This window comes from Polyodon spathula, chromosome 4, assembly GCF_017654505.1.
Source record: "Polyodon spathula isolate WHYD16114869_AA chromosome 4, ASM1765450v1, whole genome shotgun sequence".
Taxonomy (NCBI): domain Eukaryota; kingdom Metazoa; phylum Chordata; class Actinopteri; order Acipenseriformes; family Polyodontidae; genus Polyodon; species Polyodon spathula.
The window spans coordinates 34,018,182-34,035,957 of NC_054537.1; the positions used below are offsets into that span (position 1 = coordinate 34,018,182).

The following is a 17,776-nucleotide window of genomic DNA, read 5'->3' on the forward strand; positions in this document are numbered from 1 at the left end:
TCATTCTGGTGAATCCAATTATTCCTACCACTTTACTCTACAAGCCCACGCTCTGTGTTCGAGGAAATAAGACCCCAACTGAATCTTACACTTAAATTATATGCTGTACATAATAAAATAATTTGGGTCTAATGCGATCCTATTTGTAACACATGTAAGTACTTCCATTAAACAAGCAGTACAGTGCTATGGTCAGATAAATGCATACTCGCAAACATCTGAAGTATTCAAGCCATTACATTTACGAATCTGTGTTTAGTCAGCAGTATGGCAAAGAAAATTTTAGTACTTTATTTTATTTATTGCATTTATACAATGCTTTTTATATACAAGTATCAAAGCACTGTACAGTACATAGCAGAAAAAAGAAAAAAAACATTTGTACAGTACTCCACTGCCACAGTCAGACCATTTAAATAACAAATTTAAATAACAGTATACACATAATAATACAAAAGCAGCCATTTTAAAAGTTACATTAAAGCCCACTAAGATAAGAACACCATTTTATAAAAATGTGTTTTTAATCTTGACTCAAACTGTAATGGTCCCAGCTTCCCTGACAAATGAAGAAAGAGCATTACATAATTTCGGAGCTCTACAAGAAAAAGCCCTACCGCCCTTATTGCTTTTGTTGACCCTAGAAATAACCAGCAACCTCTCATCCTGTGATCTCAGAGTGCGGTTTGGAAGATACAGGGTCAGTAACTCCTGCAAATAACTAGGTGCCAATCTATTCAGGGCCTTGTAAGTTAACAGCAAAATCTTAAAATCAGTTCTATACTGCACAGGGAGCCAGTGTAAAGAGGGCAAAACAGGGATAACATGTTCACTTTTCCTGGTTTTAGTCAGAATTCTATTCAGAATTGTATTCTGAATAAGCTGCAAGAGGGATATCACTCGTTTTGGGACACCAGAAAAAAGGGCATTACAATAATCAATTTTACATGAAAGAAAAAGGCATGCATTAGTCTCTCGGGGTCAGAGCCGGAAATAATTTGTCTAAGTTTGACTATATTTCTTAAATAGTAAAAAAAGATATTTTAGTAACTTCCCCAATATGAGTCTCAAATTATAGATTAGGATCAAAGATGACCCCCAAACACTTAATTTCTAGCTCAAGTTTTGATGAGAGACTGCAAGGGTCAAGCTCATGTAATCCCACATTTCCTTTTAGTTGGTTCTGTGAGCCCACTATCATAACCTCCGTTTTATCTGAATTCAACATTAGAAAATTCTGTGACATCCGCTTGATGTCTGTAAGGCAAGTAGCTAATAACAACCAAGCAGAAGAAATTCCTGGCTTTAGAGACAAACTGGGTATGATCAGCATAGCAATGGAAGTTCACTATGTGTCTGCAGACAGTGTCACCTAACAGTAGCATATATAATGAAAACAGCAAGGTCCTAGAATGGAGCCCTGCGGAAAACCACAGACAACTTCCGATAATACCGATTTCACCTCCCCAATTAAGACAAACTGAAACCCATCACAAAGATAATATTAGAACCAGGATAGGACAAGGCCAGACAGTCCCACTGTGCTTTCAAGACAATTCAGCAGGATGGAATGGTCTACAGTATCGAAGGCAGCACTTAGATCAAGAAGAATTTAAACTGATGGAAATCCTCAGTTGCAGTTTATCAGCAGATCGTTCACAACTCTGACAAGGGCCATCTCGGTGCTGTGTGCAGCACGAAAACCAGACTGAAACTTCTCGAATATACCATTAAAGAGTTAGAAATCTTTGTAACTGAATTGCAATAGTTATTGAGGACTTCAGGGTCCAAATTGTGTTTCTTAAGCACAGACTTTACTACACCTACCTTAAGTACTGTGGGAACTAAACCGGATAAAAGTGAACCATTTATAATTTTTAAAATGTGGGTATTAATAACACCAAGAACTTTTAATAGTTTTGTAGGAATAGGATCAAGAGAGCATGTAGTAGCTCTCATATGTCAAACTAGCTCTGTCAGTTCCTGTAAGGCAAGCAAAGAAAAAGCCCCCATAGTAGCCCAAATAGGTGTAGTTGGTAAAATTGTGCTGGAGTCCTCCTTAATAGAAGGTGTCTGTGGAATCTCATTTCTGATGTCTAGTATGTTATTTTTAAATAAATGTAAGAAATCATAGCAGCTGTGTCAAGGGTAGGCCTATTAGGGGAAGGATTCATTTATCTAGTGTAGCAAAAATAAATCTAGGATCATTTTTATTTGTTTCAATTAAAATTAGAATAATATGATGATCTAGCCAATGCCAGAGCTGTCCTATATTTAACCAGGCGGCCCTTCCATGCTGTAATGAACGTGCAATTTAGATTCTAGCTATCTCTGTTCTAGTCTAACCCTCATATTTCATCAAAGCATGGGTTGCTATACTAAAGAACGCCTGTTTGACCGTCTCTTGTCTATAGACCACTACGTCCCATATTAACCATGTTTGCTCTGTCATATTGTCCTCAGTGCAGTGCGAGGAACAAGGGGTCAGATGGTGATGCAAGTGGCTTATAAGAACTGCCGGGACCCACTAAAGTTCTTTCACGGAGGGCTGGAAACAATACCTTTGATGTGCACGTACTGTGTTTTATTTCCTTGTGACCTGGCCTAGGTACAAAGAAAACAGTACAGGCCTCATACTTAATTCTTTTAAGAACCAATGAGGTTTTACTGTTTTTTGGAATTGGGCTCTTTTAAAAAAGTCACTTTGAGTGCTACTATAAAATAACTGGGAAACCTCAAACCCTTTAGGCAACAGTTTGAAGTAAGTTAGAACATGCACTGTGCTATTTGTTATTATTAATAACCCAGCTGTTTCCACAAGTGAAAGTCTGCATATAAAATAGCAAGCTTATACAGAACGTAAGCTTGTCTCCCTGTCTCCCCTCCCATCATTAAATGGCTTTGTAACAAAATACATTATGCTGTTTGAAACAATGAATTCCTGTACTGTATCAATCTTCATTGCGATAACACTTCTGTATGTTTGATCTCTGCCACAATCACATTTGAAGAATTATTCTTTTCAGTGAGCTTTCCAGTAGTAAAAAAAAAAAAAAAGTGCACAGTAAACCGTCTAAGGCTTTATATGACAGTATTGTATCAAGACTTGGTGCCAGTTTCACAAAGTAGCTGGTAACTAGTAAAATTATTACAGTAATATAAAAAGGAAGAAGATGGTACAGTTTTTCATGACAGTTGATAAAAAAGATCACAATCCTCTTTTCTTTTATACCCTTTGCTCACTGTGTGACCAACTGAAACATATTTTCATGAAGTGGTTTAAATCTGACTGAATACAGACAAAACTGAAATGTTGCTCTTGCCTTTTCCAGTTTTATCTCAAATATTAGTACGTGACTGAAGGGGATATAGAAATACATTGGATTTAAACAAGACTACTACCTAAAAGTGGTTTTTGGAACAGATATTCTGAACCTGTAACACGGATGACAAATGACCACATCACTTCTGATCAATATTGTCAAAAAATGATGTTTTCTAATGAAGAACATATTAAATGATATTACCACAAAAACACTGTATGTCTTTGTTAAGCTCTCACTACAAATCCCATAAAACATGTACCATTTACAACCACAGGAGGTCTTTATCTGTGTGCCCCAAGGGCTGCTGGATGTGAAGATTAGCTAGACCACTGGATTAGCAATTGATAACACTTATGTCATCTGATACTGGGTTTCATTAAATTCAGTACTTGACACATGTTTGAATAATAAAGTTCTGGCATTTTTTCATAAACCTTTTAGCACTAACAAACAAAAAAAAAAAAAAAAAATTATATATATATATATATATATATATATATATATATATATATATATATATATATATATATATATATATATACATACATACATACACATATACACACACACACACACACACACACACACACACACACACACACAGTGCCTTGCAAAAGTATTCAGACCCCTGACCAATTCTCTCATATTACTGAATTACAAATGGTACATTGAAATTTCGTTCTGTTTGATATTTTATTTTTAAACACTGAAACTCAGAATCAATTATTGTAAGGTGACATTGGTTTTATGTTGGGAAATATTTTTAAGAAAAATAAAAAAACTGAAATATCTTGCTTGCATAAGTATTCAACCCCTGTGCTGTGGAAGCTCCCAGTTTGCATCGATGAAAGAAATTGCCCTAATGAGGACACAATTACCTTACCATTGGCCTTCACCTGTGAACCATTAAAGTTGCTGTCACATTTTCTGGATAAAAACCCCACTGTTGAAGGATCATTGGTAAGGCTGTAAATCTGAAGGAAAATGAAGACCAAAGAGCATTCTACAGAAGTTAGAGATAAAGTAATACAAATGCATAGATTAGGGAAAGGGTACAAAATAATATCCAAGTGTTTGGATATCCCAGTGAGCACAGTTGGATCAATAATCAGGAAGTGGAAGCTGCATCACACCACCCAGGCACTGCCAAGAAAAGGCCGTCCCTCAAAACTCAGTGCTCAAACAAGAAGGAGACTTGTGAGAGAAGCCACAGAGAGGCCAACAATCACTTTGAAGGAGCTACAGAGTTCAGTGGCTGGGAGTGGAGTAATGGTGCACCAGTTAACCATATCAAGAGCTCTGCATAACACTAGCCTGTATGGGAGGGTGGCAAGAAAGAAGCCGTTACTCAAAAAGTACCATCTGAAAGCACGTCTGGAGTTTGCCAGAAAGCATGCGATGTGGGAAAAGGTTTTGTGGTCAGATGAGACCAAGATAGAGCTTTTTGACCAAAACACAAAGCGATATGTGTGGCACAAACCTAACACTGCCCATGCCTCAAGACACACCATCCCTACAGTGAAGTATGGTGGTGGCAGCATCATGCTGTGGGGATGCTTCTCATCAGCAGGGACTGGACATCTTGTTACAATTGAAGGAAGAATGGATGGAGCAAAATACAGGAAAATACTGCAAGAGAATCTGCTTCAGTCCGCTAAAAAACTGAAGCTTGGGAAGAAATTCACCTTTCAGCTGGACAATGATTCCAAGAACAAGGCCAAAGCAACACTGGAGTGGCTCAAGAACAAAAAGGTGAATGTCCTACAGTGGCCCAGTCAAAGTCCTGATCTCAATCCAATTGAGAATCTATGGCAGTATTTGAAAAGTGCAGTCCACAAGCGCCATCCAACCAACCTGAACAACCTGGAGCAAATCTGCCAAGAAGAATGGGCCAAAATCACTCCGACACTGTGTGCAAAGCTGGTACATACTTACCCCAAAAGACTTAAAGCTGTTATTGCAGCAAAAGGTGGCTCCACCAAATATTAATGTGTGGGGGTTGAATACAATAATTGATAACTGTGTGTGTGTGTGTGTATATATATATATATATATATATATATATACACACACACACACACACACAGTACCAGTCAAAGTTTGAGTACACCTGGTTTTTCATGATTATCTATGCTTCTAACTGTATAAACTTGTCTATAAACACTTAATATTCCATTATATGATACGTGTACTTATATAAGCTGATAATCGTAAGTGAATTGCATTCAAAAATTTAATCTTTAAATGAAAATGTAAATCTTGTCAGTTTCAATGAAATGGTCACCCAAAGCAAGGGGATTTCAGTCTGAAGCCCAAGTCAGTTAAAAGTCTGAAATGTGTATAACACGGTGTTAGAACACTGGCCTAAGTATACAAGTGTCTTTGTTAGATGTTCTCCGAGTTAACTAGCATGTTACCTAATTAACCTTTTGTCACCAATTATTGTTAACTGGTGAGGGTCCATGATTACTGTAAATATAGGTAGCATAGGCACAAGTTTGTCATTTCTGAATGTAAGTGAGTAGAAAATGGCAAAATACGCTCACTTAAGCAAAGAAAAAAGACTGTAATTACTTTAAGAAATGAAGGTCAAGCTTTAAGACAAATCGCAAGTGTCTGTAACTTCTGGGGCCAAGACCATCAAACGATTTGAAGACACTGGCACTCATGAGGACCGAACAAGGTCAGGCAGGCCAAGGGTGACCTCAGAATAAGAGAACAAGTTCATTCGAGTCACAAGTCTGTGAAACCGGCGATTAACTGCCCCTGAAATACAAGCTCAGCTAAATGCTACTTTAGAAGTACAGATGTTTTAACATCAACTGTTCAGAGGAGACTGCGTGAAGCTGGCCTAACTGGAAGAATTGCTGCAAAGAAACCATTGTGTGCAGAATAAGAGGAAGAGACTCGCCTGGGAGAAAAAACACAGAAACTGGATGTTTGAGGAGTGGAAGTTGGACTTATGAACCGATGAGTGAAAATTTGAAATATTTGGATCCAGCCGCCAAGTATTTGTAAGACGCAGAGAGGGTGAGCGCATGAGTTCTGCATGTGAGGTTCCCACTGTCAAGCATGAAGGAGGCCGTGTCATGGTCTGGGGTTGCTTTGCTGGAGACATACTTGGTGATCTTTACCAAGTCCATGGCAAGCTCAACCAGCATGGCTCTCATAGCATACTTCAGAGGCATGTCATTCCATCAGCTAGTTGGACAGTCCTTCATTCTTCAGCAAGATAATGACCCGAAAAACACCTCAAAGTTGTGAAAGAACTATCTGGTGAAGAAGGAAAGTGATGGACAACTCAATCTAATGACCTGGTCTGCCCAGTCTCCAGACCTCAGTCCCATAGAACTTGTATGGGACGAACTGGTCAGAAGAGTCAAAGCAAAGCTACCCACAAGTGCCCTAAATCTCTGGGAATTGCTGCAGAAGAGCTGGGAAGACATGTCGGTTGACTTCCTGATGAAACTTGTTAACCGAATGCCTCATGTTTGTGAGGCTGTTATTAAGGCAAAGGGTGGCTATTTTGAGGAATCCAAGATTTAGAGACAATTTTCTTGAACGATGCTTTGATACGCCTTATGCTTTGTTTTGTATATTGTAACGTGTTTTCAAGTATTTACAGATACGACATAAAAGACTGTCAATTATGAAAAGAGTATAAAAGGGTTAGGCATAGGATGACTGCTGTCACTAGCAATAAGTAAATATGGGAAAAAGTAAAAGGAGCCATCTGTAGACCTTAGTTAATAATTGTTTATAAAAGCTGGAGAAAGATACAAGAAGATTTCTAAGCATATGAGTATCCCAATTTCAACTACTGTTTCTATTATCAAGAAGTACAAGACTCATGGTACTGTCACAACACTCCCTCGGTCTGGAAGACAGATGGTTCTTTCACCAGGAACAAGTAGAAGAATTGTGAGGAAGGTTAATAACAATCCGAGATTGACTGCCAGAGATATTCAAAGGGAATTGGCTGCAGGTGGGACTGGGGTTTCCATTTCAACCATAGGTCGAGTATTGCATGGTGAAGGAATCAATGGTCGCATTCCAAGGAAAAAGCCACGCTTAGGAAAACACTGCAAGGACATTCGCCTAAAGTTTGCAAAACGGTATTTGAATGATGGGTATGAGTTTTGGTCAAAGCTTGTGTGGAGTGATGAAACAAAAATCAAGATCACGCTGACAGTTGTTACATTTGGAGAAAGTTTGGTGAGGCGTACAAATAAAAGAACACTATACCTACTGTCAAGAATGGAGGTGGTAATATCCTTCTATGGGGCTGTTTTTTCCTCTAATTGCACAGCAAATTTAATTCCAATACATGGTAAAATGGATTCCATAGCATACCAAAGAATATTGGCCAATCATCTGAAACCTTCTGCTACAAAACTTGGTTTAAAGCGCAACTGGACGTTCCAACACAACAACAATCCAAAGCACACATCAAAACCTACTTCAGCATGGTTAAAGAAGAATAAAATCAAGGTTCTGGAATGGCCTAGTCAAAGTCCCAGTCTAAATCCGATTGAGAAACTTTGGCATGAGTTGAAGGCGGCTGTGCACAATTCCTCAGAATTTGAATGAACTCGAACAATTCTGCATTGAAGAATGGCCAGAAATCACTAAAGAATCATGCCAAAAACTCAATGAGAAATATCCTAATAATTTAGAAGAGGTTATTACTGCTAAAGGTGCCTCAACTACATATTCATTTAATGTCCTTTTCAGGGTATGAATACTTTTGAGTTACCATTTTTGGAGTTTTGCAAAAAAAAATGCTGAAATAAATAACTGTAGACATCTATTTATTGTAACGTTTTTCCTCATCCACAAAAGCAGAACTTTTGCTACAAAAGATTTTTTCCTATAATTATCTGTTTGAGAAATTTCTAGAAATTATAACATTTCCATTGGGGTATGTAAACTTTTGTCTACAACTATGTGTGTGTATGTATATCTCCAAAATGCATACATCATTAACAAAGATAAATCATATTTAAAATACATTTACAACAAACAAATGTTATATGCAGATAAGATAAACACAGGTAATCTATTCAATTATCACTGGGCTAGCACAACAGAAAAAGAATAATAACTTACATCCACGTCTGGGCGCTTTAGCAAGTCTTCAACTTTGGCGAGGTCCCCATTGGCAGCTGCTTTTACGAGTTCTTCGTTAATATCTCCAGATTCTTGTGTTTCAAAGAGCTTCTTTAAAAGCTGAGACAGGCGTTCTATGGCAAAAGATTGAAATGCTGCAATAAGATCACCTTGAATATGTCACATGCAAATCACTCTGATATACAAGACTGCTTAACTTTAATACCTATGAGCTTTTTTTCCCACATTTTTTAAAGACAAAACATTTTAAATTAATACATAAATGACAGCTAGTTAGTCTAAGTTCTTACTTAAATGATGTTTGAAGTGGCAGGTGTCAGTGAAACTGCAGTGAACAGAGCTAAAATGGTGGTTTCCATGTATGAGGCCAAGTGTAAAAAATAAAAAAGCACCAATATTTTACATATTATAATAATTTTTTTTTTTTTTATAGCGCAATTCATACAGCACATCTCAAAGCACTTTACAGTTTAAAACAATACACAGTGATATTAAAAATGGACACGAAGCAGGTTACACAATAAAACAAGGACGCACAACAAGTTTAGCCCAGAAACACAGGACACACAGCACCAGTACTATACAACACATAAACAGCCAACCCTACACAGACTCAAATGCCATTTAAAAAAAATGTGTTTCGAGTTGCTTTTTAAAAATATCAACAGTATTCGAATCTTTTATTTTCTGTGGGAGAGCATTCCAGAGCTTGGGTGCATAGCAACTGAAGGCCCTCCCTTAGACCGAAGCCTAGATTATGGCACTGTTAAGAGCCCAGCATCTGCAGAACTCAGGTTTCGCACAGGAGAATATACAGTTAACAAATCAGATATATAGCTAGGAGCCAAACCATTCAAGGCCTTATGTTAACAGCAGTAATTTAAACTCAATCCTGAACTTAACAGGAAGCCAATGCAGAGATGCCAGGACAGGTGTAATATGTTCAAAAGATTTATACCTTGTTAGGACTCGAGCAGCCAAGTTCTGAACATATTGTAGCCTATTAATAACACGTTTAGAGGCTCCAGCAAACAATGCATTACCATAGTCGAGTCGGGAGGAGATGAAGGCATGCACGAGTCTCTCTGCATCAGGTAGAGAGAGAATAGGTCTTAATAGGTGTTTTTTCCTAGTTTACCAAAAAAGTCCAGATTTAGCTAAATACATAAATGTTAACAAACACATTCTTAAGTTTAGAAATGTGTACATTTTGTTTTTGGCATTGTATGCAGAGGAGGCGGGGAAGCAGAGGGGTTGGCTCTCGGAGTGTAAGGGCAGCTCCGCAGTATACAATGCCAAATCAAACGCTTCAATGGGCGGGGGCTCATTTGCATGTTAGCTTCAGGTGTAGCTGGCAAAATAATTTTAATTGCTGAACGACAATGTTTTCAGATGCATCTGTTAGGTAAATGTTGAATAAATCTAGGAAAGAATACGCGATTTACATTCAATCCGGAAACAAATAAAAACCACTTTTTAAAATATAGTTAAGTTCTAATGTTTTAATATCTGTGTCAGCGTGGGGGTGGGGCGGCGCAACAAAACGTGCCAAGAGAAGGGGGCGGCATATACAACGTTTGCGCACCACCGCAACAAGGCATAATATACCTCCATCACCCCAGGTACTACATAAATAAAACGAACACACACACACACACCTCCAGATGCACTGGTCACAGCAGAGCCTGCTGGGGCCACCTTGGTAACAGCTGCAGGATTGTATGTCCAGGATGTCCCGCAAACCTCCACCTTCAGGTCACTGTCGGAATAGATCTGCTGGACTCTACCAACCTTCCCCAAAGTCTGCAATAAAAAACAGCAAACTTGGTAAGAGAGAGTTTGAGCTTCTTACATACTGGTTTGAACTAAAAGATACCACACACAAATCCAGGCTTTCTTGTAATCGCTTTACAAGAGATTATACTTTTCAAACAAGTACAATGACAGGCATAATTATGTCTGCAATCTGATTTATCATTTCTGAAGCGTAGAACAAATTTACTACCGATGTGCTTTGCATGCAAAACAAAGTCAAATAGAGAAAAGGCTTGAGCAAATAAACCTGAAAGCCTGTTTCCACAGGAAATGTCAGCCAACATTGAATAGCAGACATTGTTTAATTTTAGCACAAACCTTTTATAAAAAGGCCAAAACAGGAAGACATCCCAAGATCTAAATGCTTTTTTTTTTTTTTCATGATCTCAAAAGGAAAACTCCTGCTAGCGCAAAGCTTCTATAAAATTAAAAGGCAATCAATAAATTAAAGCCAGAATGTCTTAATTTAGATGGAGAACTGGTGGAACAGAGGCTCAGTAATGGGATTTGAATCCATTTCTTAGCTCTTGTTGGATTGCAGCCGAGGTTACTCATGATGGGAATTTATTAGAATCTGGTACTAGCTGGGAGGCATCCGAAATGAGTTATGATGGGTCTCAGCCCAGTTTCTCATGAAGTCACAAATGCCACACACAGGCAACTGACAAGCCCTTCAGCAAGGGCGTGGAGATTACACTACCAGATCATTCCACTTTAGGACTGTAATTTAGAGTTAGCACAGAATTCAAGCAAAACTGAATGAAATCAAAAAGTGAACAAATGTATTTTGAGCAGTCTCTGTTAAGGGGTCAGGTGCTAAACTTACTGGCAACATAGCTTCTGCCCACTCGCCATGTCCTCTCTGGAGAAGCTTGATTCGCTCAATGTCATAGCAGATCTGAACCAGGTCTCCCACAAGGAACTGGGAGGTGCCCCCTTCTGCACCTGCAGTCACATCTCCACTCCGAACCACATTCGCCTTTGTCAGCACGGCAGGGTTGAATGTCCACCTGTAGGACAGGCAAAAAAAAAAAAAAAAAGTGCACGTCAACAAGCAGGCCTTTCCAATTCCTGGGCCCAATTAATAAAAGCACTGAACAAATATTGTTTTTTGTGAACAATTAAGGATGCCATTGCAGACATAAGTATTGCCACCCTACACTTAATATATGATAATTCAAGAAAACATCTTAAATACATGCATTTAGTGAATGAGCCACTAATTAATATAACAAAGACCAAATTACACAATTTCTGGTAGTTTTACACTTCAGTATTTATTTATGACAAAAGTATTGGCACCCCTGCTTTAGTGTTTCTTGTGTCCTCCTCTTGCTTTCAGAAGTTGATCATTCTTAACTAGTACGTTACATTTTGTTGGTGAAATCTGTGCCCATCTAAGCCCATATTTTGGAAATAATTACATCTTTTTCTGGCTATTGACTTTATAATGTGGCTTAGTTACTGCGTAATGTTTTTCAATCAATAAATATGTTGTGTTTAAGTCGTTCCAGTCCATTTTAAATGTAATGGTGCCAATACTTGTCACAAACAAATATTAGAAATTGCTTTGTGGTTTTGTTTTTTTTTATTTTTTATATAAAGATTAGTTTGTTAAACCACCTTAAAACATTTCTGTGTCGCCCTTTGATCTTATTGTACAACTCTTCTAACAAAGTGGCTTTGAAGAGAAGGGGAGTGTGGGGCAGTATGTTGCTGACTAACGAATCCACAGTTTGTGCTACAGAAAACTGTTGATTCGTCAACAAAACCATTTCAACAATTATTTCAACAGTTAATTATATTATTACACATTTAAAACATAACACTTCGTAAAGGGCTTGCTATTTCAGTTGAGCATTTAACATTTCATATAGCTTTTGTATTTCTTTCTTTTAATCATTATTCAAAACAAGCTTCTAAAAAAACGATCACTGGCAATGATATCTAGGTCAAAACGATCAATAAGTTTACTTCCTGTTCCTGGGTCATGATCCTTTTTTTTTTTTTTTGCATTTTCATTTTTTCTAATGCCACTTATGTTCTAACGCTAAAACACAGTCCTCGCTGCTATCTTCACTTACAGCAGATACCTGTCTGTGCAAGTGGGATTTCAAACTCAAACCCAGAGGAACTCCTGACAACATTCCCACAATGACAGAGAAACATTTTAACTGTTTGAATTAAGCGTAAAACAAAACAGCAAAAAACCAAATTGAATTACCAAATTAACAAAACTGAATCTCATTAAATCAAACAACTATCAATTTGGAAGAAATTTTTTAAGTGGCATAAACAACTCAGTTGAAAAACGGTGAGAAAATAATCCAAAGTTTTTTTCATTCCTAATGACACTCAAAAGAGTGAATTATTTTTACAGATTCAACACTTAGTGTTGTTTTCCCTTACAGAAATTGTGCATTTTGGTATGTCACATTAATTTTTGGCTAATGTTCACAAAATGTTAAACATCTAATTGTGCCTTAGAAGTAAAAATGTGATAAAAATGTATGTGTCTCTTAAATGCCATGTAAATAATATCCAGGTGTTAAAGGAATAGGTGGATCCAGACCTCCTACCCAGGCCTACGTCTACAATCCCACTTCGAAAATACAAACGGGCATGCTTGATTTTCACTCTACCTACCTATTTCCACTGGGGTACTGCACCACAATGTCATGATCTTCGTCAATGCCACAGACTGTGCCTGTGGTGGTCAAGGTCTCAAACATCCCATCAGTCCACCCGCCATGCCCATGCTGCAGGGATTGCACAATTTCTAAATCTAGGTCAATGTTCACCAGGTCGCCAATCTGCAGGCCCCCTGGGTTCCGGTTCCCATTCTGTTCACCTGAGGAAGGGAACAAAATAAAACTGTGAGAATGATAATGCCAAAATGGGCAAACAGTGATTGGGTGGGTACGGGGGGGGGGGGTAAATCAATACCACAACTCCATTTTAGCAGATGGGGTGGTTTACCCACTAAAGTACTACACCCACAATGTGTGTGAAGCCAATTGTGGGACATACACTCAAATCAGTGCCTTTCCAGATCTGGCACCCCCCATTCTACTTCAATCAATATTCTTTCCTCGACCAGTAGTAATACAAAACTGCCATATGTAACACTGACATCTAGTGGCAACATTAAACAAAGACACTTAAATAAATTGCACTCAATTATTTGTTTGAACTCTTCTATAAAAAAATATATGATCAAGGTAAGGGATCTGTTTGAAAATGAAAGTCAAACTTTTTTTTTATATTTGAATATTCAAACAAACACTGCTTGAAATGTATTTGGTAGCAAAAAGATGCCATGCAAAGAAAAACAGTGCATAACTGATGCCTTAAATAAAACACATTACTCTACAGAAGTTTATTTGCTTTCTTTAAAGGGTACTGGGTTTGTTGTACACATCGAGATATACATTTCCATTTTTACTTGGTAATTATTGACAAGGCAATTGCTGCTCCCAATTTATGAATACGAAACCTCAAAATGAAGACATACAAAACAGGAATTGTTTTTTTTGGTTTTCACCAGCACACTGGGGCAGATTAAATGCTAACATAAATGCTAAACAATGCTAACCCCCAAAAAATAAATGCACCAATTGAAATACTTCTGTTGTATACCAAATGCATAAAAAATACTCACCTAGTACAGGGCAATGGTCTCTGTAAAATGACCCCCCTTTTGCATCTTGAACACATTTCAAGTCAGACTAGAAAGAGAAGAGGCAGAAATGGTGTTATGCTTGGGCTATAAATGTGTCTTTTGGCCAACGGATGGCATACATTTATTTATTTATTTATTAAAATATGTGTACACTGATAAGGGAAAACAGCATTTCCAAACACAAAGCTATCTAGTGTTTGCATATATAAACACTCTCTAAATTCTCAGCTTAAAAATGTTTGCAGTTTCCCATAAAGCCAACAGTAATTCACAGCGCCTAACAGGGTTTCGTGCACAATGCTAACGAAAACGCTTGCAGACAAAAATGTCATTAAAATGTTTATTGCACTGAATCAGTTAAATGCTTTGAAGTTTAAAGATATGGAAAGAACACTGAAAAAAGTTTAACACCAAGTAAATCTTTCAATTTATTTTTTTTATAGCACTCCTGTGTAATCCTTTACTGCGATTAATTCATGATCCACATTCATGTATAACTGAAACAGTTTTATTAAGCATTATTGGAAAAGTAATATGTAAACTCTCTCCAATCAACCCTGTAGAACAAGTGCAATTAACTTTTTACACCTTTCAGAAAATTGGAACATTTAGGAAAGTTGCCAGCTTCAGGTCATTAGACCTATTTTGCATCATCTACGATGGCAGCTGCTACATCATGACTAGGGATGGGAATTTTAAATGTTTAAAACTCTAAAGAAGTGGTTAAACATTGAATAATATGCTAGACATAAAACCAGTCACGTGACAAATTTCACCAAATGCATTTTTTTTTTTTTTTTTTTTTTTTTTTTTTTTTTTTAAATGTGTTCATTTTAGTAATTTATCATCATATACTGCAGTCCGTCGCATATCCGACAGCTATGGTGCCACAGTAAGGACAGGTGTTATAAAAATGATGGGGTTTGGCAATTGCTTCCAAGTAGTTTTTCTAATTGGTGCAACAGGAAGATTGACAATGGGGTGGGTTTTATTCTCGGTCGATCTGGCGCTTCATTGGTGCACTGCGTGTTCATGCTGTAGTGGGCTTGGTATGGTTCAATCCACACAGGGTAAGAAAAGCATTTTTTCTGATGTTTGTTATATGGAGAAAAAGCCACGTTTGGAATTATTTTGAAGAACCGGAACAGTGGTATGTAAATAATTACACCAAAAAATATTGCCGTACCACTAAAACACAAGTTCAATGCTTCATTTGAAATGAAAACATTCAGAATTACTATGGATGGAGTTACTGAATGCAAACATCCATAATAAACAGAACACTCTACATGGCGACTGTGAATATGTTTTAAACAATTGTAAAAGGAAGTTTTATTTTCAATATTAATTCAGAGAACGCACACGTGTAAATTAATTATTTATAGGTTTTAATTTTGCCAGTACACTGTTACGCGTATCATTGGTTTAAAAATAAATAAATAAATAATCCTTTATAGCTATGTCTATGTAATTGTCAACAGGAGGAGATATTTAAAAATGGATTTCCCATTTCTGGCATCGATCCCTGAACAGTAAACATAACAATGTATTGAAATCTGTGCATTTGTCAGATTATCTAACATATGTCAACTGTATTTTATTTATTTATTTATTTATTTTTACTATTATTGTTTATGTTTTATTCTTTGAATATAATATAAAAAAATAAAAAAAAAAGTTCAATTATTCACTTTGTGTCCACAAGGCCAGCACAGGTACATTTCAACAGCGCAGTACAAATACAAAGACCAGACATTTACCAAGATAAAAATAACAATATTTACTTATTACTTATTTTTTTATTTCTATTAGATTCTATTGATCTTTTAGTATTACATGCAGGACAGCTACTATAAGATCATTACCTTTATTAAAAATGTGCACGGCTGAATCTACCGGTTAATCAACTAATGCACATAAATTAACCGATCAAAATTTAGAATCATGTCACAGCCCTGATTTCAATATATACTCTGTTGTGTACATATGTACGTATGTATGTTTGAGTGTTTGTGTGTGTCTAATTTATATATATATATATATATATAAATCATACATACACATACACACACTGTATGAAATTACTATTTTCGGTTACTTTCCAAAATGCTAGTTTTTTTTTTTTTTTTTTTTATGTCAAAACTTCTAGTAGTAGTAACTCGACAGTACTTGCACACTTAAGTTGTACCTTCTTTCCATTGCTGTCTGAAATCCCTATGGTTACTGGCACATTCTTGTGGGGTTTTTGTGTGTAAGAATTTTTATACACGTCGCCACAATTCTGTTCTAAATCCTCTGTATCTTAACTGTAATACAGCTTTAAATCCCGCTAACAAGCCTCCATCCTGATTGTAATCTCGTTTTAAATCTAACAAGCAGTAGAAATGTAGGAATGTGGGCTCCCGAGTGGCGCATCCAGTAAAATCGCTCCACGTGGAGTGCAGGATGTGCCCTATAGTCTGGGGATCCCAGGTTCGAGTCCAGGCTATGTCACAGCCGATCGTGACCGGGAGTTCCTAGGGGGTGGCGCATAATTGGCCGAGCGCTGCCCGGGTAGGGAGGGCTTAGGTCGGCAGGGGAATCCATGGCTCACCGCGCATCAGCAACCCCTGTGGCCGATAGGGCAACTGTGGTTCTGCAGATCTGTGTTGTCCTCCAGCGCTACAGGTCTGGTGGTCTTGCTGTGGATCCGCACTGTGTTAGATTAGCAGGAGCACGTTTCAGAGGACGTGTGCTCCAGCCTCCATTCCTAGAGTCAGCGGGGGGGGGGGGGGGTTGTGAGTGGTTAGCCGAGGATACAGATAATAATTGGGCATACAAAATTGGGGAGAAAACCGGGGTAAAAAATTTGAGACGACTAAATTTATATATATATATATAAATAAAAAATAAAAATGTAGGAATGTGCTGTTACTCGGTAGTTGGGGCGGGTTTAAAGTATTCAGAACCAAATCAATGATAGATACAAGTATGGAAGGCGGGACATTGCCCAGCAGCTTGAATACAAAAAACATGCAGAATTAAAACAAAATCAATATTGTTGCCTATACTAAACTGATGTATGAAGCTCCTTATACTGATCTAAGCTATAAAGGCTGAATATAGTAACACCAATAAGAAACTTAGAATACTCTAATTACTGCAAAAACAGAGAGGATTCTAATTGTTTTTTTTATTGATTAACCATTTCCACAGTTTTTCCGGTGTTTATTGACTATCCACCGATTTCATTTTTTTTGTAATAGAGGGCGTTTTATCGGTTAAAACCGAAAATCAGAAGCCCTACTCATAATGTACTATAATGAGTGTGTGTGTGTGAGTGTATGTGTATAGATATGGTTAACGCTGACACCTGCATAGCATTTAAACGTTCATAAAAATGTACCAAAAGCACATCCCTAATCATGGCAGTAAAAATGAAATTTTTTGCTAATCCTGTAACTAAAAGGAAGTAGCAAGGAGGCGGCCACATAGCAATCTGAATTCTTAATAAGGCAGGCGTATTACAATTACTTTTTTTTTTTTTTTTTTTTTTTTTACAAACAAACCAAAAGAAAAAAAAAACATTGTCTACCTTTATTTAAATCCTGTAAACATGGCCAATCTGTTACTTAATAAAGACTTTTAACGGCCCAAGTTCAAAAGAAGCTGTCTTCCAATCATCCAATAGGCTTCGCGTCCGCTCATGCTTGCCCACACCCCTCTCTTCACCATCAGCCTCTGACTGAACAGATTTCCTTTCTTATGTAGATGCGTCGGTCCCCCTCCAGCTGCACTTACAATAGCCTTCACAAATGTCTGCAGTGATATGCATTGACATCAC

General features: G+C 37.4%; 1 protein-coding gene across 2 annotated transcripts in view; it reads right to left on the reverse strand.

The window, feature by feature from the left end:
• The window catches only part of LOC121314448 (E3 ubiquitin-protein ligase mib1), a 94,832-nt gene that overhangs the window by 57,450 nt on the left and 19,606 nt on the right, over positions 1-17,776 (reverse strand). For both annotated transcript variants that reach the window (XM_041247734.1, XM_041247733.1), the window contains exons 5-9: positions 13,933-13,999; positions 12,918-13,122; positions 11,098-11,281; positions 10,115-10,259; positions 8,436-8,569 (exon numbers count right to left, since the gene is read on the reverse strand). In XM_041247734.1, the coding sequence (XP_041103668.1) occupies positions 8,436-8,569; positions 10,115-10,259; positions 11,098-11,281; positions 12,918-13,122; positions 13,933-13,999 (735 nt within the window). The remainder of the gene's footprint in view (positions 1-8,435; positions 8,570-10,114; positions 10,260-11,097; positions 11,282-12,917; positions 13,123-13,932; positions 14,000-17,776) is intronic.